The sequence below is a fragment of the mitochondrial genome of Apium graveolens (assembly GCF_009905375.1).
Source record: "Apium graveolens strain L.+W99A mitochondrion, complete genome".
Classification (NCBI taxonomy): Eukaryota; Viridiplantae; Streptophyta; class Magnoliopsida; order Apiales; family Apiaceae; genus Apium; species Apium graveolens.
The window spans coordinates 202,736-227,500 of NC_058313.1; the positions used below are offsets into that span (position 1 = coordinate 202,736).

The 24,765-nt window shown below is 46.4% G+C and overlaps 10 protein-coding genes and 4 non-coding genes across 14 annotated transcripts in view; 6 read left to right on the top strand and 8 right to left on the bottom strand.

Moving 5' to 3' along the window:
* Window positions 1-4,747: 4,747 nt before the first annotated feature.
* On the bottom strand, window positions 4,748-5,956 carry orf402a (hypothetical protein). Its single transcript has one exon. It carries the CDS (start codon window positions 5,954-5,956, stop codon window positions 4,748-4,750), a length of 1,209 nt encoding a protein of 402 aa, YP_010185168.1.
* A 532-nt stretch (window positions 5,957-6,488) lies between these two features.
* On the top strand, window positions 6,489-6,794 carry orf101a (hypothetical protein). Its single transcript has one exon. The coding sequence runs from the start codon at window positions 6,489-6,491 to the stop codon at window positions 6,792-6,794; it is 306 nt and encodes a 101-aa protein (YP_010185169.1).
* Window positions 6,795-8,981: 2,187 nt separating this feature from the next.
* On the bottom strand, window positions 8,982-9,054 carry tRNA-Met. The gene has a single exon. It is a non-coding gene; the product is annotated as a tRNA-Met (tRNA).
* Window positions 9,055-9,732: 678 nt separating this feature from the next.
* Window positions 9,733-10,332, bottom strand: orf199a (hypothetical protein). Its single transcript has one exon. It carries the CDS (start codon window positions 10,330-10,332, stop codon window positions 9,733-9,735), a length of 600 nt encoding a protein of 199 aa, YP_010185170.1.
* A 73-nt stretch (window positions 10,333-10,405) lies between these two features.
* On the bottom strand, window positions 10,406-10,480 carry tRNA-Pro. Its single transcript has one exon. It is a non-coding gene; the product is annotated as a tRNA-Pro (tRNA).
* Window positions 10,481-10,722: 242 nt separating this feature from the next.
* Window positions 10,723-10,796, bottom strand: tRNA-Phe. Its single transcript has one exon. It is a non-coding gene; the product is annotated as a tRNA-Phe (tRNA).
* A 309-nt stretch (window positions 10,797-11,105) lies between these two features.
* On the bottom strand, window positions 11,106-11,193 carry tRNA-Ser. The gene has a single exon. It is a non-coding gene; the product is annotated as a tRNA-Ser (tRNA).
* Window positions 11,194-14,165: 2,972 nt separating this feature from the next.
* orf133b (hypothetical protein) lies at window positions 14,166-14,567 on the top strand. Its single transcript has one exon. It carries the CDS (start codon window positions 14,166-14,168, stop codon window positions 14,565-14,567), a length of 402 nt encoding a protein of 133 aa, YP_010185171.1.
* Window positions 14,568-14,594: 27 nt separating this feature from the next.
* On the top strand, window positions 14,595-15,023 carry orf142a (hypothetical protein). The gene has a single exon. It carries the CDS (start codon window positions 14,595-14,597, stop codon window positions 15,021-15,023), a length of 429 nt encoding a protein of 142 aa, YP_010185172.1.
* A 37-nt stretch (window positions 15,024-15,060) lies between these two features.
* Window positions 15,061-15,399, bottom strand: orf112a (hypothetical protein). Its single transcript has one exon. It carries the CDS (start codon window positions 15,397-15,399, stop codon window positions 15,061-15,063), a length of 339 nt encoding a protein of 112 aa, YP_010185173.1.
* A 501-nt stretch (window positions 15,400-15,900) lies between these two features.
* On the top strand, window positions 15,901-16,320 carry orf139a (hypothetical protein). Its single transcript has one exon. It carries the CDS (start codon window positions 15,901-15,903, stop codon window positions 16,318-16,320), a length of 420 nt encoding a protein of 139 aa, YP_010185174.1.
* Window positions 16,321-16,506: 186 nt separating this feature from the next.
* The window catches only part of nad4 (NADH dehydrogenase subunit 4), an 8,575-nt gene continuing 316 nt past the window's right edge, over window positions 16,507-24,765 (top strand). Inside the window, exons 1-3 of the mRNA in view lie at window positions 16,507-16,967; window positions 18,190-18,705; window positions 21,866-22,286. Of these exons, the coding sequence (YP_010185175.1) occupies window positions 16,507-16,967; window positions 18,190-18,705; window positions 21,866-22,286 (1,398 nt within the window). The remainder of the gene's footprint in view (window positions 16,968-18,189; window positions 18,706-21,865; window positions 22,287-24,765) is intronic.
* On the bottom strand, window positions 17,320-17,631 carry orf103a (hypothetical protein). Its single transcript has one exon. It carries the CDS (start codon window positions 17,629-17,631, stop codon window positions 17,320-17,322), a length of 312 nt encoding a protein of 103 aa, YP_010185176.1.
* Window positions 19,218-19,547, top strand: orf109a (hypothetical protein). Its single transcript has one exon. The coding sequence runs from the start codon at window positions 19,218-19,220 to the stop codon at window positions 19,545-19,547; it is 330 nt and encodes a 109-aa protein (YP_010185177.1).

Genomic DNA, 24,765 nt, shown 5'->3' on the forward strand with positions numbered 1-24,765 from the left:
CATAATAAGTCTAAGTCAAAATGTCCAGGCACAGCCTCAAGGTAAGAATCGGAAGACTCTGTTGTTATTGAATCTGCATTCACAGGGGAAGACTCTTTTCTTAAAGTCAAATAGTTTCCTTCCTTCTTTCCTAGTTTCCTTGTGCCTCCAACTCAAAAGTGAGTTATTACTTAGATTCCTTTTTATGCTGAGTCAGGAGTTACAAAGGCAGAATGGGAAGGGCCAGATTCAAGTACAGATTACTTCCTGGCTACTTTCCCAGTGGAAGAATCTGTTGTGTAATAAAGGGCGGAATCGGTTCTTAGAAATTAAGTTGCCTTAGGGGCAGTCCCACCCCAGTAGCGTTAGTCCCAGTAGGAAGAATCTGCTTTTGCTAGTCAATTTGTGATGAAAGAAATTCCTGGTTAGGCTGAATCAGCTGTTGCTGAATCTTTGTCTTTTCCTCCTCTGCACACACCGACTGGGGCTCCATTGACCAAATAATCAATAAAAGGTATTGGAAGATGTCCAGAGGCTGGGTCACAAAAGTCTGTAGTTCATGGGAAGAGCCCTGAGTTCTTTCTTAAAAGAAAAGAAGATAATCCATTCATTCCTTCTGCGGTGCAAGTTAGACCAAATGGAGAAACTTAACTAAACTCACGGAAGACCAGGAGCAGCCTAAGCCGTAACAGCAATACCAACGGATATGACCAAAAAGCCCTTGTCACGAGCTGGATTCGAACCAGCACACTTCTGGAGAAAAAGGAAGGATAGTGCCCAGCGAACTCCCGTTATTCTCATCGTGACTTTGGTTACCCGGTTCCTCACGCTGGACGTGGTTTTCTTTGAACAAGCCTTGTTACTACAGAAAAATTTATTTCTACAGGAATTGCGATATAGACGCTTAGTCACAAGCTCCCTTCGCCAAAGAAAAGGCTAGTCTAGGTAGGTTCAACCACTCTCACTTAGACGGAAGAAGGAAGGAGATAATGAAACCTCGAAGATAAGGAAGCGAAAGCTCACTCTGCCAAGCCACAATTCTAATGCATTGTGACCTCGAGGCTTGGTGTACATAGCAAGAACCCACTCAAAGTGACGAGATCTTGTATGACTGAGTTTGGCAAGTCTTCGCTAAGGTTGTAACAACTCTTAGGTATAGAGATTGGCCAGTGCTATGCTCTATAAGGAGTCAAGCTATGCTTTGTATATTTCTTTTCGTGTAGCTAATGCAGCAGCAAGTCGAGTTGAGAGCACACTCTGGACTTGTCGATCGTTATTCTATATGATGAGTGTAGGGCACATTAGACTCTATCCAACTCATTAACCTCCACACAACTCATCTGCGCTCGCACTTGGTGTCCTACACGGTTGCTTGATGTTCTTCTGAAGTAGAAGTAGCTAGTTTTGCAGCTCTTTTAGCCGATATTCTGCGTTTAGGCTTGAATGTAACTAACACACCTATGGAGTGCTATTCTTGCGATATAATGCTCAATTTTAGCCATAGAATGGATTTGATTCAAAGCCAGACTAGTCAGATAAGATAGAGTAGAATTCCCGTCAGAATCTTGGAAATATCCCCTGGCTGGGAGTGCTTTCGAGAAGACATGCACCGGGAATTCCTTCTAGGATCTTCTTCTTTGTCTTGAGAACAGCCTCCTTCTCATTTGCACCTGTCTTGCTTGTCTTTCTTCCTCCTCTTCTCCTTCGATACGTGCCTGCTACTGCAGCAGCTAGAGAGAGAAAATACGGGTTATTACCAGGTAGAGTCTCTTGCATCATACAGTCACTAGCAACGGTTTCTTTGCAATACTTGCTACTATACTGTATAGCTTTAGAAGCATATACTTGCTATGCTATTATACTATAGAAAGGTGCGCGGGAGAATCATAGTCAAAGCCTACGAAGGACCGTCAGTCTCCGGATAACTACTATTGCTTTTGCCATACCTTGTATGAGCTTTACCTCTTGCTAGCAAGTAATCCCAAGCAACTAGCCCTGCCTCGGTTCCACTCCTGTAAGCAAGAAAGCTCTCCCAGTCTCTCCCGGGCATGGTAGCCAAGATAGAAAGGCAGATAATGGCAATGAAAGGAGGTGCGCGTGTCTGTCTCTCAATCAGTCTGTCCAGTCCGGAACTGAACCTTTCAAACTTGGCTTTCTCAAATAACAAGTTCTACGACACCATAGCCCCTGCATTGTCATCAGAGCTGGCTTTCTTTGTGCAAGATCACTCGCAAACAAAAGAAATGTACTAGTCTTCTTCGTCCCAACGGCTGTTCTTTGCCGCTTCTATACTACGTATAGGCTTGAATGTAGCGTAACCGCCTATGGAGTCCTATTCTAATTAGTCGGCTACCTTCGCTCGGAGCAGCATTTCCAATCCTTTTATGCGATCCGATCTTGGTATGCCCCTTCCCCGGTTTCGGCTTCTTCTGTTGAGGTGGGAAAGAAAGATAATATAATAAAATTTTGAGTTGCCAACCAATCTTATTCCCCAGATAGCCTTATTGCCTCTTCCCCGAAAATGGAAGTTCATGACATCATTCCAACTCTGAACCTTAACGACGACGTCAACCCATCCATCCTCTCCTGCTTTCACTATTAAAGGGCGAGTGACGTGACACTTCATACCTTTCCTCAAAGCCGCCTACCGTGCAACGAGCAACGACCTGGCCTGGGACGAAGTAAACCCTTACCAGTACCAGGGTTGAGAAGCTTACTATTACTAAGCCTTTAGCCCTTGAAGACCCTGTCGGACCAAGCAATCAAGCAACTTTGATTCTCCTAGTATCAAGTAGTAAGGGGGAGGAAGAAGTCAAAAGTTGCTTTGAGCTCGGAATTGAAATGGTGTTTTATAAGATAGGAATTAGGAAAGGGCAGAAGCGCTCTCCTTTGCTCGATATGGGTCTTGGCTTCTCTTCGTTAGACTCTTTCCTCTCTACTAAGCTTTCCAGGAAGTCCGCAGAGCGGCTAGACTGCTTTGAGCGGTCGGTAGCTATAAGCTCCTTCTTTCATCAGTTGCCGAGCTATGGTATTGTATTCTTAAGTAGTTGGCTAATCCAGTCGCTCCTTAGCCGGAAAGACTAGAATCATTTAACCCTCAGTCGCCCCTTCCGCTGCGACCGAAAGTGGCAAGAGCTTCTTCTGAGCAGAGCTAATTCTAGAATTCATTCCGGCTTCATCGTAGCGTAGGTGTAGTATAATAAGGGTACGGCGGATAAGAGTAATGACGCAAGGAAGAGCCTATGCATACTAATTCATATTCCTAAGTCATGAACCAAGCTGACTCTCTTCTCCTTCGTCTACTCATCCTTTCAAGGAACTAGGCTCTTCTTATTCTTAGAGTCCTAATTGGAGCTTAGCTTAAGCGCTCTTTCTTCCGAGACGATTTCACGCCTTCTCACTTGAGGAGAAATAATTGACCCTTAGCGGCTAGCAAAGAACCTGGAAAAGACGACTTGGGACGAGGAGGAACTCACTCAACAAGGGAAGGAACTTCAGGAAGGTAGACTTGATGCGGAGTTATCATCAATCAACCTTAGTGCATTCTCATCGGAAATTGACTACCCAGAAGGTAAAGTCTATGAAGGATGAAAGAAGGATTTATATCTTTGAAGATATTTCGGATGAAATGATGAGACGCCAATACTAAAAGTTGATCCGCTAAACGATGATAGGAGGGTTGATAGGTGGATTTTATCGATGAAAGGGGGAAAATAAAAAAGATAATAAAATGGTGATCCAAAACAAGCATCATTCCCTTACTCCCGCTTTCAGATAATGACTATTCTACCCGTTCGTGACCCATCCTCCCATGGGTCAATGATTAGATATTTAGAATAAAGGCTCGAGAGACCTTGTGTGAAGTTCTGTTAGGTTCTTAATTACTGATAGTACGATTAGTAAACACCGTACCTGAGCATTCAAGATCAAAGTTCGCAGCTCTCAATGAAATCCCTAGCTTTGCGAAGCGATCTTGTTCCAATAAGAATAATGAAATGAAGAAGGTTTCGATCTGGCTTTCTAATTTCCCAGGACTTCGTTCTTCTATTGGTAACGATAAATTGAAACGTCTAGGTTTATGTCAATTGCGGCTCAATCTATTGATCTTGGTTCGTGCTGGACACATTTATTCTTCGCCCCCCTATGAAGAAAGAAGCGCTAAACCTCTCCTCTCGTCATGCAGTCTTCAGTCATGATGGTCTTTGATTTATGTGTATGCCAGGTCAGGACGAAGATATATTTTCTAGCCTATAGTTTTTCTCGCTGATCGAATGTGGAGTACGAAGCGATCAAGTGGAAGTAGTGCCCGCGATAACCAAACCCCCCGACCAACCACTATAGCAAGCACTAGGGATGAGGAAGGGTCTAAGGAAGTTCGTAATTCATACTCGTCATTTATATGGTTACAGATAGGAATTTGGTTGCTTGGAAATGGAGAAGCAAAACAACAGTAGCATGCAGGTTTGCTTACAAAAAAAAAGGGGATAGCTGGTTACTCGCACCTTTTTTCTATACTCAAGGCCAAAGGGAAGTTGAAGCTGGATGGACACCGGTCTAGACCACACCTACATAGACTTTAAATTGACTTCTGATCGTGACTTTTGTTTACTTTACCCGATTACTAACGCTTTATGGGGGTCGCACCCGGCTAGAAACCGAACTACCTACATATCATCTTATTCAGAAGAATCAGACCCTATGTAGTTCTATCAATCTAGAAATTAGGCATTCGGTATAGGAAAAATTCTTATTATTCGTACCGTTAAGTTTACCCCGTCCCGTCTCCAAAAATTTGTTTTTTTATAAAAGTATACGCTGAGCTCCCTTCTTTTAGGGTTTTCTTCAAAGAATGTAAAAAGTGGAGTTCTTGCTTGTCCTTTTCTATGACAGGCCCTAGCCCCACTTCTTTTTCAATGCGGTCCCGATAAGCATCAAGAAAGTCATCAAAGACTTCTTGCGGTTTGTATGGCGTTTTGTTAGCCAAGTCTGGATTAGCAGATAAGATGGAGTGAAAGAGAGAAGAACATTCGTTTTTAAGTTCTCGCATTTCGAGATCCCTCGCCTCGAATTGCAGTAAACGAGAATATTCTCTCTGAGATGAGTTGCTTAAAAGGGCCTCCTTCACCTCTTTCCAATAATCAACGGAAGAATGTCCTAATAGATACGGGCAAAGGGGGTCTTGTTTCAAATCAGGCTGAAGGCTAAAAATGCGCTTTTGTATAGATGTTTCAAGGCCGCTATTTCGGACCTGTGATCCTCCTCCTTGGTGGGAAGATGACGGTCCTGCACCATCAAGAAGTGGGCGCTGTTCCGGCAGCCGCCCGAGCCGAAGTTCGCAATCGGGCTCATTTGGAAAAACACAAAGGGGCTGTTGAACTGACGAAAGGGAGGGTATTAGCATTTCCCTAATTGAGGGAAAGAGGTCTGCCATATTTATAAAAATAATAAAGAGAGAGGTAAGAACAAAGTAGGCCATAAGCAACATAAAAAGGAATCGTTGTAGTCGTACTAGATACGTGTATCTAATATAATGGGTAATCGTATTATAATAATAGGGGTAAGAAGCAATTTTATCCGTATGTTGCAAAAACCGGTCTTTTAGTAGTAGGCGGCATCCCCTCTTAGTTTTGAGTAGGCGGAACCATTCTGTTTTGGTTCTTCTCCACATTCTTACCGGGTGATCCCGGAATTTGCCTATTATTTTTTCAACTGAGATTTCGATATAGAAGGATCTCCTTATTTCTTCACCGCGGGCTCTCGCGTCATTTTCAAGAAAAGATATTATATCACCGCGGGACACTTTAAAATGAGTAATGCTTACCATTCCATTATTCACACAAACCTTTCGATGACTTATCGGCTGCCTTGCTTGAGGAATAGTTTCACGAAAACGGAGACGAACCGGAATAACGTCCGATCTTGTTTCTGGATTGAGTAGAAAAGGGATATATGAAGTTCGTTCTCTTCCTCTGTGCATCTCTGTGATGGGTAAATCTCCATGAAAAAGGGGCAACTTTCGTGTAGTTTGTGATTGGATGTAACTGTTAATATTTTCTCTCGAATAAATCTTTCTCTTAATAGATCTCTTCTTGTTTCTCAATTTTCGGAGAATGCGGCGTTGTATTATTGTAAGTTCTCTGTTCCAAACATTTCCTGAAAGTAGACGACAAGTTTGAAATCTTAATGCAGGCACGGCGTATCTCGTTGAATCAGTCTTTTTCGTCACATCGGGGCTATGGGAGTCGAACCCAATTCAATTCTTCCGCGACCCCTCCACGAATAACGAGAAAGCAAAACTTTCGCCCGCTCAGCACGTACTTCACCGGGATTTATTCTTACAAAAAGAAAGCATCCACCGACTGACTTACTGAATCTCAAATCTATTTTTTTGTGTTAAGCATATAGCTAGCGTTCCTTCTGAGCCAGGATCAAACTCTTCTTTTGAGAACGAAAGGAGAAGATAACTTCGTATTTTGGTAACTCTCTAGGAGTCATGTGTTTAACCTTGAATGCTATTAATAGATTCTACAGCAATAGTCCCTCGGACTCGGAAAGTAATAACGAAAATGGCTAACCCAATAGCAGATTCCGCGGCTGCCACCGTTGGAACCAATGAAGCAAATGATTGGCCCATCATATCATCCGAAGAAACGGAAAATACCAAAAAGTTCGAATTCACAGCTAATAACATTGATTCTATTGGCATTGACATAATAGGAATATTTCGTCTATTAAGGAGGATTCCCCGAATACCTGAAATAGAGATGATCATAGAAAATGTGAAATATTTGATAGGATCCGTTTCGGGAACGTAGAATGTCAGAGAAATTCAAATGAAAAACGACCTATTATCACCCAACTCACATACCACTTGAATCGGCGAACAACCTCCACCTTCCCACCCTTCTATTTATCTATTTATCGTTAAAGATAATTTTATTTATGAAAGGATAATTTTTACCAAGTCCTTCTTTCTTTTATGAAATTGAATTTCTTCTATAACAACAGGATGCTATTGCTTGCTGGCTACGAATCCCATTTCACGAAATTACTTTCCTTTCTTCTACTCAAAAACAAGCCTAAAACACGGGGTTTGGGTCTTTTTATCACATTGAGATGCCGCCTTAGGAAGAGAAATCCAAAACAAGCAAAAATCCCGGGAAAACGCTAACTTGTCCGATTTGAGATCCCATCTACGAGCGGAAATGGACTTGCAGCCTAAAATCCCGCGAAAATGAAAGTGAAGATGGAAGGCTAGAGGGCGAAGATAGGAAGGCACTTCTACTCAAACGCGGGGATTCGTTTAGTGGGAAGAAGAAGGAAAGGCAATCGAGTACTACCTTCTCTAGGAGCAGGAACTTGAATGGGACTCTTTCTTAGGGCTTGAAAGCTTCAGTGTTCTAGTTACACCAGTTTACTTCACTTCGAGTTGCTCTGTCCCGTATCCCTCTGAAAAGATGTAGTTAGATTTTCTAGTGTTATAACGTGGCTAAGCAGTTTCCCGGCCATACCATAGTTCTTTCAGAACCTAGCTGTAAAAGGGGCGGTTTCTCGACGGCCGTGTAAAAGCAAACGAAGGATGGCCGTCAAGCAAGTCTGTCTGTTGGTGTAGAGCATGTGCCGGTTGTTGGTGTGAGCCAATGGTTAGAAGAAGGGGAAAGCTATGAAGGTAAAGGTTTCAGGTGAAGTTCCCCGTTAAGTAGGAAGGTTTGCAGAATAAATCCCCGACACTGAAATGAGCTGTTGCTTCCCTGAGCTGAAGATGCAGAAGCAAACCTGAAAGCCTCTATAGCAGCTGATTCGGATACCGCATAATAGTCTTTTTGCTGTAAGGATTAGCATGGGTAGGAGCATAAGTCCTGCAAGCTAGAGCGAATTCCTTCTCATTGCCAATCCGGTGCTGTAACCCTGTTTCAAGTCTCTTGTTAATGTCCCCATCGTAGGTGCAGTTTTGTACCCCGTTGTTGCTGATGCTGTTGCCGATGGAGAGGATGAAGAAAGAAGGAATAAGGGATTCCTGAGATGGTTCGGATGTCTTGCTTTGAATAGAACTAGTTGATGAACCAAGCACTGGAGGAGACTTGACTTCAGATCCTAGTTTTCTTTTCTATGTCGGTAGAGGAAGAAAGAGCAAATCGGCCAGCGCTTTCTCTTTGCAAGAATCCTGTTATCGACCGGATTCGACTAGCTGACTAGCTTGATAGCTTGCTTCGGATACTAGGCGCTGTAAAGAATAGTAGTTTACTAGGCTAGCTGTAATGAAAGAATAGTAGTAGTAGCTTAGCGAATAGTTGTTTTAGCGAACTAATAATAGTACAAGGTTGTAAAGACTAGTTGTTCGCTCATTAGACGTCTTTCAGAACCTCAGAAGAAAGAAGCCTTTTCGGGTACAAGACAAGAGAACTCAAAGGTGCGTAGCTTGGGGTGGAAAGGAGAGTTCTTTTCTTTTCTTTCTTTTGGAGTTCAAGCTGCTAATCAAGTCAGTGTAGCATCTACTGTTCCCGTTCCTGTTGCTGGAGTTGCTAATAAAGCAAGGAGTCAGCGAACGAGTGGTATACACTTGTTGCTAATCGAGCAGGTGTGCTGCCGAAGGCGAAGCACACTGGTTACGGCTAATGCAGCTAATCTAGCTGGCAGTTTCGGGGAGCAGGCAGTTTTTAAATCTTGGGGAACGGAAAGCGTTGCCACCACCTTCTAGCACTGAGGGCTCCTTCTGTAGAACTTAAGCAGTTACCCGCACACCTTCAATATGCCTTCCTGGGACCATAAAAGACTTACCCGGTAATAGTATCGTCAGCTTTCACTCACTTAACACTAACTTAATCCTTCTTCTCTAGTGTACTCTCGAGCTTTCAGAAAGGATCTTAGCCAAACGTTTACCGGCTTCGCGAGACCATTTCGGTCTACACATGGCTAGGCACTTTGGTCGTTGGTTTCTCGATAAAAACTCTCTGACGTCGAAGATCTCACGAGCAGGACTGACGAAAGTCTCTCAAGTGATTAGGCGGGGACAGGATTCGAACCTGCAGTCTTCAGGTCATGAGCCTGATGAGTTGACCATTCCTCTACCCCGCTTCTTCCCCTTCTCTTTCTTTCACTATTCCCACCTAGGTCCCCGGCTTTGGTTGCTTGGCCGGGATAGAACCAGCGCTTAGTAAGCGGCGGCGACAGCCCCTTGTATAGGTTGGAGCTATGAAGCTGACCTTATTCGTTATTAGAGAAAGGAGAAAGGACTTTTTCAGCTTGCTGACTGGGGCTGGCAGCGAAATGAAGTCCTCGAGACCCCATAAGAGAAGAAAGTCGTGGAGGGCATAAGCCCCGAGTGACTAAGCAAGTAACTCGTTTCTTGTGGTAGTCATTGCGAATGAGCAAGTAGGGGGCGGCAACTAAAGAGGTAGCGAGACTGACCGCAATTGCAGGAAGAGGTTTACTTTCTTTCATTTTGGTTATGGAAAGTGAAAGTTGTTTCGTTTAGTACGAGATCGCTTCACACCTCGCGGTGCTTACACCTCTCGCCTATCGAAGTTCTGTTCAAAAACCTCGTCCGAGAACTTGTATAGAGAAGGATTTCCCGCGGCGCAGCAGTTCTTCCATACCAACTTAGCTGCCCGGCGCTGCTATTGGCATAACAACCGGTACACCATAGGTTGGCCCAACCCAGTCCTCTCGTACTAGGGTTGGCTCCTCGCAGTTCTCCCTTTAACACCAACGGTAGATAGGAACCGAACTGTCTCACGACGTTCTAAACCCAACTCACGTACCACTTGAATCGGCGAACAACCGAACCCTTGGGACCTTCTTCAACCCCAGGATGTGATGAGTCGACATCGAGGTGCCAAACGACTCCCGAGACTTCCTTCTATTGTTACGCCATAATATTCCGATAGCTAGAATTGCTATAATACTAAACCAAATAATTGAAGACGGTTGATAATACAGGGGCTCAAACGGAGATTGAACGAAACTACCGAATTGACTGACATACCAGTCATGGTATGGTACATCTATATCCAGACCTTTCGCATAATCTATATACCACTTCTGGTATTCCCGATTCAGCATCCAGCTGAGCTTCGCGGGGAATAATAGTGGAGAAATTGAAGTAGTCATGTCCAACTCTCCTTGCATCAATTGTATGTAATCTGGTTGTATAGTTCCATTAAAGAATTCATAACGCTGCACAAGCAAAAACTTATTGAACTTCGATAGCGCTGATATAGTATTAGGATCCATAATTTCACCCGGGATACAAACGGACCCGGAAATGAAATTAGGTGATTCATATACTTGCGATAAGATATCCGGACGAACTGGTAGCTCCTGCAGAACAGCATTACTTTTTACGACTGGCATAATTGTATCCTATTTTTTAGGAGATCATAAAGAGAAAGGGGTTGTATCCTTTCTGATGATCTTTCGCGTCACATCAAGGTGACAGGATTCGAACCTATGGCCCTCTGTACCCAAAACAGATGCGCTGACCAGACTGCGCTACACCTCGTCTCACCACCCCGGAGCATATAGATCCACCCGATCGATGAACACTCAAACCGAACTCGCCCGTCCTTTTGGGCGCAGGGACGCGAGAACCAATCTGAGCGATCAACCGCTTTTTTATCTGCCTACAGCAAGATAGGGCGACGCCAAAAAAAGCCTATAGTGCAGGAGCGCTCACATTTTTTGGCTTACTCTTTAACTTTCATTTTGAAATCCGGCTCGCTCCCGGCCTTTGGACCCTTCGCCCGCTTAGAAGTGGATTCGAACCACTGACACAAGGATTTTCAGTCCTTTGCTCTAACCGGCTGAGCTACCTGAACCACCTTCCTAAAGTCTGTTTTCTTCAAGGATATTTTCAGTCCTTTGCTCTAACCAGCTGAACTACCTTACCACTTGACTAAAGTCTGTTTTCTTCATCGAATAGCGCCCTACCTTACCAGTAAGGGAAAAACCCTAAACTAAAAAGAAAAGAATTGATAGGCTTTTTCGCTTGTTCGTCAAGCTTTCGAGCAGCTCTTTGCCGCCTAATCCCTCAACCATGCTCAATAACCGAGAGCCGTCCAGGGACTGGACTCCACCAAGAGGTTCTCTCTCTCACGTAATTTCGCCCGCCCGTTTCACTTCCGTGCCGGAGGAAATGGGATTCGAACCCATGATACAATCTTCTTGTATGTCGATTTAGCAAACCAATGCCTTAAGCCACTCAGCCATACCTCCAAGTTGTTGATCGGAATGGAATTTGATGTGCCGGGGTTGCCCGAAGGGCTATCTGATCCGATCAACTGCGTAAGCCGTAGCGCGCTAGCGCGCGTACTCTTCCTCTATCTATAGAGCGAGACTCCACCCAAATCTGCCATTCGTTGGGCGACGCCTTCTTTTCTATGAACACCCCGCCGCTGAATGATGAACTTTGCCAGTTTTCGCCTGCGACCCGACCGGGGGGGAACACACAAGCCCTTACCCGCCTGAATGGAATGAATATCTCCCTCGTCTGGTCGAGAAGGGAGAAAGCCCGGGGAACTGGACTGTGACTCTTCTATTATATTACGAAGAAGTCCATTCTCGTCATGATCGATCCACGTCCTACCGTAGTGCCCGGAGAACCTGGCTTGCTTGGCTTACAAAGCTAGCTTACTAACGCGAAGTATTTTTTCGTTGATTGCACGAGCTAGCCAACAACCCCCCCTTACTCACCTCTCGCTCTAGAAAAAGCCCTTTCTCAGGAGAGAAAGCTCCGCGAGCTGCCCCCTTACTCTATAGAAATGGATGGAAATGCCCGCCTTGATCAATGCGAAATTGATCGAGATGGGATCATGATTTGATTGGAAATGCGTAAGTAAGAGGAGATGGGAGTAACCGGGCGTTCTATATACTATGATTCGCCTTTTTCATTTCTTTCATTTTATAGAAACTAGTGATGTACTTCTATAGCCTTTAGCCTTTCTAGTGAAGTTCACTCCTTTGGTATTGGAAACCTCCCTATCTTCTTTTAGCAGCAGAAAATTCCTTCCTCTTTGCTGCTACAACGCGCGGTTGCTATTAGCATATTTATTTACTTGAGGCATAGGCATAGGCGGGATAGGGCTTTGCTTTAGCATAGGGCGAAAAAGAAGCTCTATAAGCCGAAATTGAGTACCCGTAAACCCTTGAGTTCCTTTTCTTTATCATAGGGTAGGGGGCGGCTTTGAAGCTATAGAAACAAAAAGGCTACTTACTTTGCGCTTTGCGATAGGAGCTTGCGCGTGGCCCCCCCAAGCTATATAGGAAATCAAATAGCATAGGCATCGCAGCGGCTACTCTTTTGCGCTAGGAGTTATGAATTTCTCGTTTAGTTTTGCTCTCATTTAGGAGTGAAAAGGAACTTATGAGATGAACGTAATCTATATCTCTCCTTTCTTTGGTTAGGAACAATTCACAATAGCTTGCCTTAACGTCGAATAACATAGCGAGCGGCTACTAGCTTGCTGCGGCTCTTACTTATGAGCTTAGGTTCCATAGCTTTAGGAGCCTTCAACAAAAATAGAATAGCTTTGCTTAGCGGCGACTACTTTCTTTCTAGTAGCTGCTTCACTTTAGGAGCCATTTATTTGGTGTAGAACCACATAGCTTGCTCCGAAACTATTGCATTGATAAGCAGGGCTTACCGGTACAATAAAGCAGTCCATTTATTAATCCTTCGCAAATGTTGCTCTAAAACTCTTTTAGCTTGAGCGAGTGCAATTTATATCATACTTGCTCGCGCAAGTTATTTCTTGCGCTCGCTCTAGCAGCAAGGATAGTTCTGCAAGGTAATTGCGCGGGCCTTACTAGCTTTGCCTGCTTGGTTGTACAGCTAATAAAGCAAGGCTATTTTGCTATTCTACAGCTTGAAAATGGCTCCTAAAGTTATTGAATTGCTCTGCTCCTAAGCTACTAAGCTATCTAGGATCCGAAATTCTTTGATATTAAATACCTCCCTAAGCAAGATAGTTGCTCCTCTCCTAAAGTACTAGCACGAGCTAATAGCAAAAGCAAAGCTAGTAGCCAGCCGCTGCTATCTCTTCCTATATAGCATAGCTTCCAAATAGCCCAAAGCTGTTGTCCTATAGAGCTTCCACCCTCCCTACGCTAAATCAAAGGAGCTACTAGAACAGCTAAGGTAGTAGCCTTTGATTTAGCTCTAGCAGCTAGGAATTGAGCTTTCAAGCTTTGGTTTCATTTAGCTGTAGCTTCTTTTTTTATTTAAAGCCTGTATCAGCTTGGAGCACACTCGATTGAACTCACACAGGGAGCAGTCTTACCCAACAACGGTGTTACAGGACGTCGACATTGGCCAATGAGGAGATTCGGCGGCAAAGAGCTGCTCGAAAAGGGTCATGGTTGGCCCAGTACATCCTCTTGTGCCTCGCCCCTCTCTCTAAAGGGTCTTGGTGCCGAAGAAGGCTCGTGGCGCATGTGCGTGGATTAGGATTCTCGCGCCCTTAACAAGATCACAGTAAAGAATCGCTATCCTTTGCCAAGTGCCGAGGATAGATGTCTGATTCCCATTTGACTAGTTAAGGGAGCCCGTTACTTCACCAAGATAGACTTAAAGTCGGGATACCACCAAGTGCAAGTGGTGGAAGGCGTTGGAAGACCGCGTTAAAGACAAGGCAAGAGTTATATGAATGGGTCGTCATGCCATTCGGCCCTATTACGGTAAGGCCAACGCACCTGCAACCTTTATGCGGCTGATGAACGATGTTCTTAGGCCTTATTTAGATTGGATGAATTCGTCACGGTCTACGACGACGACATCTGGTTTATAGCAATACCTGGGAGGAGCATCTGAAACACGTAGAGGCTGTTCTAGAAGCTCTGCGTGAGCACCAGCTGAAAGCCCATACGGAGAAGAGCTTACTTATGAGCAAAAAGGGATGAGGGAGCTGGTATACTTGGGGCACATCATCGGCTCATCCGGAGTCAAGATAGATCCTGAGAAGACGAAGTCTGTCCGGGAATGGTCAACCCCCAAGTCGCTGGCGGAGGTAAGGAGTTTCCTCGGCATGACCAACTACCTCCGCACTAAAGATTCATAAAAAATGACTCCCGGTTGATCTTACTCGGGGCCCAGAAAAGAAAACAGACCTTTCCTTTCGAGATGGGGAGAGGATCCAGAGCGTGCGTTCCGGGCACTTAAGGAGAAAGTCTGCGAAGGGCCGGTTCTGGCCATGCCAGACGTTCAGAAGCCGTTCGAAATCAAGACGGACGCTTCTGCTCATGCTTTGGGAGCCGTGTTATGGCAAGACGACCGAGTGGTCGCGTACCACAGTGAGATGTTCAATACAGCCCTCTTAAACTTTCCCCATACGAGAAGCAGATGTCCAACGGCGACGGGGTGTGTGTGCTCTATGCAGCACGTCGAAGCCGTCCAACAGGAAGTTGGGGCTTTATCAGCCCAATACCTTCTTGGCCATGGGAAAAGCACCACCATAGATTTCGTAGGACGATTGCCCTATCTCTTAAAGGGGGGGAATAACGGAGTTTTTGTCGTAGTCGACCTTTCGGATTCAGTAAGATGGCCATTTTGTACCAGGTCGATGCGCTGGCCGAATTCTGCTTTTAAAATGTAGTGGTATAATGATGTCTTTCTAAAAAAGATGCTGCAATCTTCAATCATCGTTCATCGAGCGCTTTCTCTCATCTGCCTTCTATGTATGCCTTTGTGGTCGTTAACGGGAGCAAATGAAGAGGAGCACAGCACCCCCCGCACGAACAAACATAACTTCCCCGTAGGTCGTTATACCAATCAATCGATCGGGCCGGAATTTACAGAAACCTACGTTTGTCAATTGATCGTTAGCAATCGAAAGTGGAACTCAGTCCTGGGGAATTATAAAGATAGATGTGCCAGATCGAAACCTTCTTCATTATTGGAACAAGATCGCTTCACAAAGCTAGGAATTTCATCAAGAGCTGGAAGGTCCGTACCCATTAATTTGTGTTTGGAGACATCTTCTTCTCAAGACTTATTTTCCCTCCTCTCAGAGGTGGAATTCATCCTCAACTGGATCAGACCAATATGCTAAGCACAGCCAACTCTTGTTCTCTAAGAAAAAAAGGTGCTCAGACAAGGCACTCGCCGAGTGCTGATGCTCTCATGCTTTCAGGCGGCGGGATTTCGCTTCTTTCTATAAGTCTAAGAGCCGGAGACAAAACCCCGGCCGGCCGGCTAGTCTCTTTCTGGGCTGACCCTCCTGACTCATGATTGTCAAAGATCATGTCGAGTGCGAGCTGGGGTTGAAGGCCAAAGGTTATTGGTTTTGTAATGAATGGGATTAGACTTGGCCAGCGCGAGGAAAATCCTTCTAGCACTTGGAGCGACTCTGGATCTGGCATCAATAGCTGATCCTGTCTGATCAGAGCACCGGTTCCGGCATCGGGAGTGGATTCGATAAGAGTCATAGCGGAGTCGAGAACTAGCAGCTACTGTTGGAAGATGGAATTGTTTACTTCGCCAACTCTTCTTTCAGAACCTCGACCTAAAGTAAAGTAGCTATAAAAAGAAGTCGGGGAGACCTTTATCCTGTGTCGAAGGTTGGGTGTTAATTAAAATCACACTTTTTAATAATTCTATTTTTCGGATGAACATAAAAGAAAAGGGTAAGATTTCCAAAAGCTATTTACGTAGGAGAATAAGTCATCGCTTGCGGCTTCCCGCTTTCAATTAAAGGGGCAGGGCATCTTTCTGTTGCCGGTTAGGTTAACCTCAAAAGTTCAATAGGATAAGCTGCTAGCTCTAGCCGAACTTTCGGGTATATATAAGTCCGACGAAAGACAACCCGCTTCTCAAAGGCGAGGTTCTGAAAGAAAGCAAGCGGTGCACTTAAATCTAAATAGGGTGGTATGGGTGAGAAAGATAAAGCGAAGATCTAGACAAAAGACCTACTCGACGGGAATTAGCCAATGTGTGCTCCTAAAGTTAGAAAACGTCCCGGCAAGGGCTGTCAGAATTCATCCCATAAGGTAAATTGCCCTTTCTCTTGTGCCTGCATTCGCTATTCCTATTCCGCGAAAGCTTTTATGCCTAGCCCCAAAAAACCCAAACGAAAGGGTGTGGAGAAGAATAGGGAGCCCGAGGCGCCCCCTTTAAAAAGGGCGGAAATCCAGGAGCTTGCTGCCCAAAACCGGACCGCTCATAAACTAAAGGGGCTGCTGGAGACCCGGTGGAGCGGGTTCTCTCAAAAGATTCCTACCCTCGAGAGTCTAAAGCGGGCTGTCGCGGAACTGGGCTACAACCCGAGAGCCATATTTGATTCTCTCGAGCCCAGCAGCGAGGGGAAGTGTTCAAGAATTTTCCTTTTCAATTTTCATAAAAATTCTTGAATTGCGCAAGTAGTAATAATAGTCTCAATTGATCTTCTAAGAGATCGACGCGAAACCTAATCCACCTACCCGCTCATCAATCACGGTGTTCAGCTTACTTGCACGGATAGACCCCTATTGTCTTGGAATTAGGCGCCCATCTTTTGACTGTTGTCAGCTAATCTCTTCAATGTTCGATTCTACTCTATGTTAGAACATTTCTGTGAATGCTATTCTGATCTAAGCGGTCCTATTCTGTGTCCCGTGCTAGGAAGCATTACTCCTCTTTTCATTCCAAATTCAAGAATACGACCGATACGATTGATTGGTCTGTGTGCCTCTCTTATTACTTTTTTGTATCCCCTTGTTCTTCGGATACAATTCGATCCTTCTACGGCCAAATCTCAATTTGTGGAAAGCCTTCGATGGCTTCCTTATGAAAACATTCATTTTTATTTGGGTATAGACGGTATCTCTTTATTCTTCGTGATATTGACCACATTTCTGATCCCTATTTGCATTTCGGTGGGTTGGTCTGGTATGAGAAGTTATGGGAAAGAGTATATTACAGCATCTCTAATTCGTGAATTTCTAATGATCGCCGTGTTCCGCATGCTGGATCCTCTACTATTCTATGTTTTTCCCGAAAGCGTGCCAATCCCGATGTTGTGCGGAGCTGAGCATCTTCTATTCGCTGGGATAAAGCTTTTCCTCTGCAGGGGCCTTGTGCAGTAAACCCCCTACGGGCGGTCGTCCGTCGTCGTAAAGTAGTCCCCGCGAAGCTTTCGGGAAGAGGGGTAGTCTTGTGTGTAAGCATAGCATTTCTGGTCGAACCCGCCCAACCCAACTAAGACGAACCGAACCTGACAGACACATCTTTTTCCTTTTGGGAGGGTACTCCGAGTAGTGGGTACCTCGTAGGACCTCGGCCCGCCTACTCGGGTCTTGTATGGATATGCAGGAAGGGGTGCTCCTAGGTGTGTGTAGGGGTTGTGTTTGTTCGCGAGAATGGGTTCCTCGTTAAGTAAGTTTGGGGGGTGTGGACACACTTGCGCGAATTCGGGTAACGGCTACAAGGGATAAATCGAAAGGAAACTGTACCCGACCAGGGATGGACGTAAACTCGTAAGCTGCCGAGGGTAGGGATAATCGTCCAGGTCTTATTGTGAAAGAAAAAAGCCGCCCCGCCACAGCAGGCGGGTTGCTTCCTCTGTCGTCGCCGGGGAGCTCTTGGCGAGGGGGGACCTTAGGAGAAGTTGCTAAAACAAAGGGGGGGATCGACCCGTTCAGTAAGAATTCCGAAGAAAGACTGTTGGCAGCAGGCGGAGACATTTCTTTGGCCCCTTCTAAAGGAAATGCGGGCAGGGTAGAGCTCGGCAGAGGGTTCGAGAATAGGGTAGGGCCCTGTCCTTAAGATTCAGATAATAAAGGACTTCCAAACCTTTATGCATGCACCTCCGTACAAGTGCTGCGTACAAGTTTCGGCCAGAATGGTTGGGAAAGATCAAACCCATTTGAACCGCTCACATCACAGTAGTAGTAGCGGTTCGAATGGTTTTCAGTATGTCTCCAGACAGGGCCCCCGCTAGTCCGGCTAGCTAGTGAGCGGTTCTTTCGGGCGGGAAGCAAGCCGGGCCCTACGGGCGGGCATCTCCCGCAACGCAAGCAGCATTGTTCGCCACCACCCAAGAAGCAAAGGATTCGAGAATCCAGGCTGAAAATACATGCATAGATAGTGGTCTAATGACAAGGCCGACGACGGAAGCTCGGGACGGAGCCGTATGATGCGAAAGTCTCACGTACGGTTCCCTGAGAAGGGAGTGGCTACCTACTGGAGCTTCGACCAACCACCACCGGTCAATTCCGCTTTGGGGCCGCCCCTTACTCTACCATTATTATAGGGGTATGGGGTTCGAGACAAAGAAAGATCAAGGCAGCATATCAGTTTTTCCTTTATACTTTACTTGGATCTGTTTTTATGCTATTAGCTATTCTGTTGATTCTTCTCCAAACAGGAACCACCGATTTACAAATATCATTAACCACAGAATTTAGTGAGCGGCGCCAAATCTTTCTATGGATTGCTTCTTTCGCCTCTTTCGCCGTCAAAGTGCCTATGGTACCAGTTCATATTTGGTCACCCGAAGCTCATGTAGAGGCACCTACGGCAGGATCCGTCATCTTGGCAGGAATTCCTTTAAAATTGGGAACCTACGGGTTTTTAAGATTTTCAATACCCATGTTTCCCGAAGCAACACTTTGTTCCACTCCTTTCATTTACACTTCAAGCGCGATTGCTATAATATATACTTCCTCGACCACTTTAAGACAGATCGATCTTAAGAAGATCATTGCTTACTCCCCAGTAGCTCATATGAATCTGGTGACTATTGGTATGTTTAGTCGGGCGGCGGCCGTTAGGTCACCTATTTTTAGTTATGGACACACAAGGCCAAAACATGTGTGCCGGACGTGCGACCCATCAACCTACTAGCAATGGGGGAGAAAACATAGCATGTCGCAACAAAAGCTTGATTCAAGGCGTCAGCAAAACACTGCCGTCTGTTCCAAAAACAAAAGCTCCTTAGCGCCCCGGGACGGGAGTGGGGGACGGCCCTACGCGCAGGCAACAGCAGCACCGGCTCTACGAAGTCAGAATCGAATCTTTCTGTTGGCTTTCCCAATTCCATTCGTGAATGATAATTCAAGGGCGTGAAGCGAGCGCTTCTAGCTGCTTCGCCTGCTTCTTATTAAGGCGGCTATGTTGGCGTGGCGGAAATGAACGAAAAGCGAGACGAACGTGCTATTTTAAAATGGATTGATAGATATCCTTCTTTTTTTTGATAGATCGAAAGATATAGAGAGGAAATCTATCAAGAATAAGGGGAAATCCCCTATTTATATCTTTATATCTATTGATGAGACAACTTTCTATTATTGATCCATCCCATCAGAAAGAAATCAATATGTATCTGATGGAGTCTACATCCTACGTAGAGCGCCCAAGCTTGGGGCCAGCTCAGTTCTCTTATCCATCGGTCCAATGCACTGGGCTCATCTCAAAAGAAAAAATGGAGTTGTCTTGTTCGCCGCCTCGACGCATTCCCTTCTCTCCCCGGCATCGTCCCACACAGAAAGAAAGAGCGCAGAGCCCCGGCCTGACCTGTAGGTCCGCTAACGTAAAGCGAAGAGTTGAGCCTGAACTGGCGAACCGAAGTAACTTTCGGAACCGTACTTCCTACAGCTAACATGTGTCCAGTCCAGCGGGAACGCGCAGCGCAAACGAACGTGAGCTGCTATACCGAATCCCCCGCCGGCCATCGGGGGCCGAGTGGTACGGCCATGATCTGCAGGGGAACGGATCACCAATTCTTCCATTGGGGACAGGTGCACGAACGACAACTCCAAACGTCACACATACGCCGCCTACCTACCGTTTAGGTGGCACCAGCGAGATCCAGCTAAGGTAAAGAACTTCGTGTCGCGGCTGCTCCACTCCGCTGCGGTCTCATGAACTGAACTTCGTTGCCTTCCCGCGTGCGAAGCGAATGGGCGCTGTGCTGTTTTTCGGGGCGGGGGGCGAAGAGAGACCAGAAGAATGATTCATTTGGATCGACGAGCTTTTTCAGCCCAAAAACTAAGAATCAATGGAATGTCTGTCTATCCATGAACATCTATTCTATCTATATATCTAGGGGATCTCTCTATAAATAGAAAAGTTTTTTATGGCATGATATGATCGCCTAGCCGTAGCTGCATATCAGCTGCGCTCAATATGCGATGCGGGATTTCTGTTGGATCAGATCTTTTGCTTTGACGGAAGCTTTTGGACCTAGCGAAAAGGACTCTAACTTCGCGCAAGCAAGCGCGAGAGAAGCAAGCAAAGTAGAAGCTTTGCCAGAAGCAAGACGAGGAGGCGGAGCTGTCGTAGAAGCGGTAGCTTCCCCCGACCGACTAAAATAGAACAGTCGCGACCTACTTTGATAAAAAAAGGCGAAGGGTTTGGCAACAAGCAAACGGCTTTCTATCATAGTTGCAAGGATTCCAAACCTTAACTAACTACTTAAGTACAGTACCAAAGGCTGCTGTTTCATAAGGGGGCTGTTCATTACAAGCTATCAGCGCTGTCTTAGATTGAACGGCAATAAGATAAGTCGACGTTCAATCTCTAAGGCGGGTTTCCGTTGAGAACGGAATAGTGTTCGTGCCCAAAGGTGAACAAAGCCCTAGCTTCTAGAGTTCACTGCTTTTTACAGGCCGGAGGAGGGCTTATACTGCTCGCCTTTGTTTGATATGTGTCCATTCAGTACCAATACAAACTAAAACTCCATCAAAGTAGAAGGGCCACTATAGAAGCTAGAAGTAGCCTCTTTGTCGGCCTAACCCAAAGCGTCACGACAACATAAAATTAGCCTTATGAATGGAATCTTAAGTAGGGGGCTTAGCCCGCCCGCCTACCAATCAAAGAGGCTGAGAGTAAGCGTAAGCTCTCCCGTAAGCTCTTCGAGCTTCCCTTCATTCGCTTCGCGGGAGCCGCACAGCACATAGCTGGAAGTCAGAGGGCCCATACTACCTGCCTAACCCTTCGCTCCGAGGGACCGTAGATCGGAAAGCGCCTTCTAAACCACCACATTCATCCAAAAGAGAAGGGAAGGGGCCTATGTATTTGCATGACCCCTGCAGATTGAAGCCTATCTACACCCGTAGCCAATCCCCTAGGTCTTGCCACCACGCCGCAGAACGGGAGCTCGTGTGAAACCTTTTATTTCTGGCGTAACCGCGGTAAAACGTAAAAAAAGATTATGGCCGCCTAACATGGGGGCCGTAGGTACGATAAACTCGGCCAAAATATGACACCCGAAGGGCCTGGCACGCACAATCCTATCCGAATCCGAGTTTACCCCTTGCACGCACTTCGGACAGCCGTCCGTAGCATCATAAGGAGGACCCCCCTTTCGAGGTACAAAAAGAGTACGGTACATAGGAGGTTGGTCTTTCTCAACGTGGTGTATAGCACGAAAAGCCTTTCGATACAAGATAGGGCCGTTCACATGAAAGAAACAAGTGAATCCTTTCTTCTCTTCTTTATCTTTCTCGAAGGGGAAAGATAAAGAGGGTCTTATGGAGGGGAAGGGCTTGGGCCTACCTATCCCGATAGAACCCCATAAAGGAACGGGAGTTGTTGAGAGGTTCCATATTACCGAGCCGAAGGGCAGCACTTTTGTACGTCATCGTAGTATGTCACGTCGTCTCGTCCCCGCTGCATCGAAGAGTACCTATGCACTATGTTCCGGTTCACTGATAAGAAAGATAGAGTCGGGGTGGGGGTCTACGATGTGATACTAAAGTATGACCGGGGAAGATACCTGCTAACTATGGGTAGGAAGCAGGAACCTTTATGTAACAAATTTCGGGGGGTTACAGATCTCTTATACTACCATCGATCGACAGAGCGGAACGACCAGAAAAAGAAGTGAAGTTAGAAAGCCGTATGATAGGTGGTAACTATCTTGTACGGTTCGGGGGGTAATCGGCGTACTCCGGGGGGGGAATCTTTGGCTCTATCGAACATACAGGGAATTGGAGGTAGCATTCCACCGATGTCAAGTCATGGACTGGTTTCCTCAGCCCTTTTTATATGTGTTGGTGTTCTATATGACCGACATAAGACTCGACTTGTTAGATATTACGGAGGTTCAGTGAGCACCATGCCGAATCTCCCTACCATTTTCTTCTCTTCCACTTTGGCCAATATGAGTTCACCTGGTACTAGCAGCTTTATCGGGGAATTTCTCATCTTAGTAGGAGCTTTCCAAAGAAATAGCTTAGTAGCCACATTAGCAGCGCTTGGGATGATTTTAGGCGCGGCGTATTCCCTTTGGCTATATAATCGTGCGGTTTCTGGGAATTTAAAACCTGATTTCCTCCATAAATTCTCCGATCCAAATGGCAGAGAAGTTTCCATATTTATACCTTTTCTTGTTGGAGGGGCGACCGTCCGTTAAACTACCAAAGAAAAAAGGGTAAACCAATGCGATCATGACATTGTAGGTGCTTGCGATGGGACGGATGCGACTTCCCTCAGTTGGTTTGGATGGCATAGCCCGTTGCAGAAGTCCCCCTTTTTATTCATTTCTTTAGTCTTTAGGGAGCCAAAGCTTTACTTTACTAAACTAATAAAATAAGGCTCGCGCAGGGGCGCTCACGTTTTTGGCGGGGCCGTATCTTGCTGGGTGAGACCGAGAGAAAGAAAGGACGGGGGGCAACCATGCATGGTACTTCTCGACCGTGTCTCCGAGGGACAGTTGAACGAGCGACTCATGAATGCTGCCGGGTCGGACGAGCCAATAACTCGAACGCGTTCGGTCTTTTTTTGAGCAAGAATCACGGCGTTACCCTATCTTCACCATGATACGGACTCCAAGTTCTTATGGCAGAGCACGAGGAGATTGATCATCAATATGATTGATGATGGGAATGGAAACCAGAAGCGCGGCTGGGGTCTTCGTGGTCCACAAGATAATAAAACCATCAGTAACAGTAACGTAAGCATGAGACTTTTTGGTAGTACCGGTGAACCAGATGGCCGCGGCGGTGGAATCTGGGGCGGAGGACTTGTAGTATCTCTCTAGATCTGGCAAAAACGAAAGACCCCCTAACATAATTCGAATGGAGGCTGACCGCCGAGCCCACTCTGGCCTCGCGGGGCGGGCCCTTGTGGTTGCGAGCTGGAGCTGCCATAGCTTATGGCTAGAGCAATGGGGGGGCCCCGGCAGAGAGAAAAGCAAGGATAACGAGCGCTCCGCCCGCCAAGCGGGCGGCAGGAGCAGCGGGCAAGTGCTTGGTAGGCCAACAGCCCAGTGAACCGGGCGGGGCACTCGACGAAAGGGGGCACACTGAGCAAGTACGAGAAATTGGCCCCGCTCCTCTTTCTTAAAACCAAGGACCTATGGAAGTCGGGGCTCGTCCCCGGTCAATATTGGATCCAACAATAGGGGGCCGTAGCACTGACCTCTTTTTTTTTCAATACAATAGGGGAAAAGATCGTACAGTTCCTTACCGAGACAAACTCTCAACGGATCCTCCGCGCGCTGGGCATACCTCTTTCCGTGCGTCTTTCTCGTGGCGGGAACAGAACAACAGGGAAAGGCCCGGCCGACCGGCCCAGGGCTCGAGGGCGAGCTTTATTTCTTTCAGATAGAATGGGGAGTGAATCAAAAGGCTTCCGTTTTTGGTTTGGGGGCTTTCGGGCCCCTCTCGATCTTTTTCGTAGTTGAGAAGGGGGAAGGAGTCTAAATCAATAGACATTAATGAACCATCATTGATGGACGTTGCACATGACACGATCAATTCGACTCAAGGTCCGGCGCTAATAGAAGTAGCTTACTCTCCTAGTAGCGAAGGAAAGGGGGCAGGGGCCCTGTCGTAGTAATCGTGGGCAGGTCTCATGAGATCTATGCCGGCCGTCGGAATCAAACGAAGGTCGAAGGACCATTCGATTCATTAAGGGGCATAGATCTAGGCCTATTTGTTTGTTCGGTCAATCACCAAAGGCGGGGGGGGGACCACTGTGGACGAGACCCCCGGCCTCGATTCTTTTGCATAGTCCGGGGGCCGGCCGCGGCGGAGCAGCGGGGCATAGCGGCGCCCTCGCCTGGCGCCATTCCCGGACCTAGCAGCAGACGGGCGGGGCGTGCCTGAATTCAGACCGGACCAGACTCTTCTTTGTTTGAGCTGCTCCCGCGCACGCAGACCGGAAGATCTCACTTGTCCAGTCCAGGACAAGTACGTAGAGATCTTCGTGGGACCGCGGAGGGAGTCTCCATCGATCTTTTCTAGGATTCCTTATCACGCCACACGTGGAGATCTTTCCATTGATAGATAAGGGGGCTCCCCCCTTGAACAGACTCTTAAAGGTTACTACCTACTTATACGGAAGAGGTGTACTTTGTGCCGCCCGGAGGTCATATAGATCGGAACCCGGAGCGATAAGAACGAAAGTCCTACCCACAGTACAACTACTGGCCCTTCAAAAAGGCTTTCAAGTAGCGCCCTTAGAATCTAAGCCCTTTTTAGGCCGTGTAATAGGGAGGTGTAAGGCATTTGGTACTTCGGTAGGGCGAGCAGCCCTTAAACCCAAAAAGGGTTTAGAACCCCTCCCCTATTTCTGCATTTCATTTTCTATTTGGCCTGCTTCAAACAAAATTATAAAAAAGGGTCGGTCAATAGCATAGCTCTTTCTTTCCCCGGTCTCCTAAAGGCCTTCGCTTTCCTAATCCGGTAGGGCCGGGCGGCTTTGTTTGCCCCAGCTTGGCGAATCGCATCCCCGCGCAACGACATTGTTTGTGCACCCCTTACCGTTCTCGCTCAGTGTTTGCAACGGCCGGGAAGGCAGTCGTAGAAGCGAAGCCTATCGCCACGCCGACCATCAAATACGAGATTTGGCCCCTTCTCAAAGATTTGATG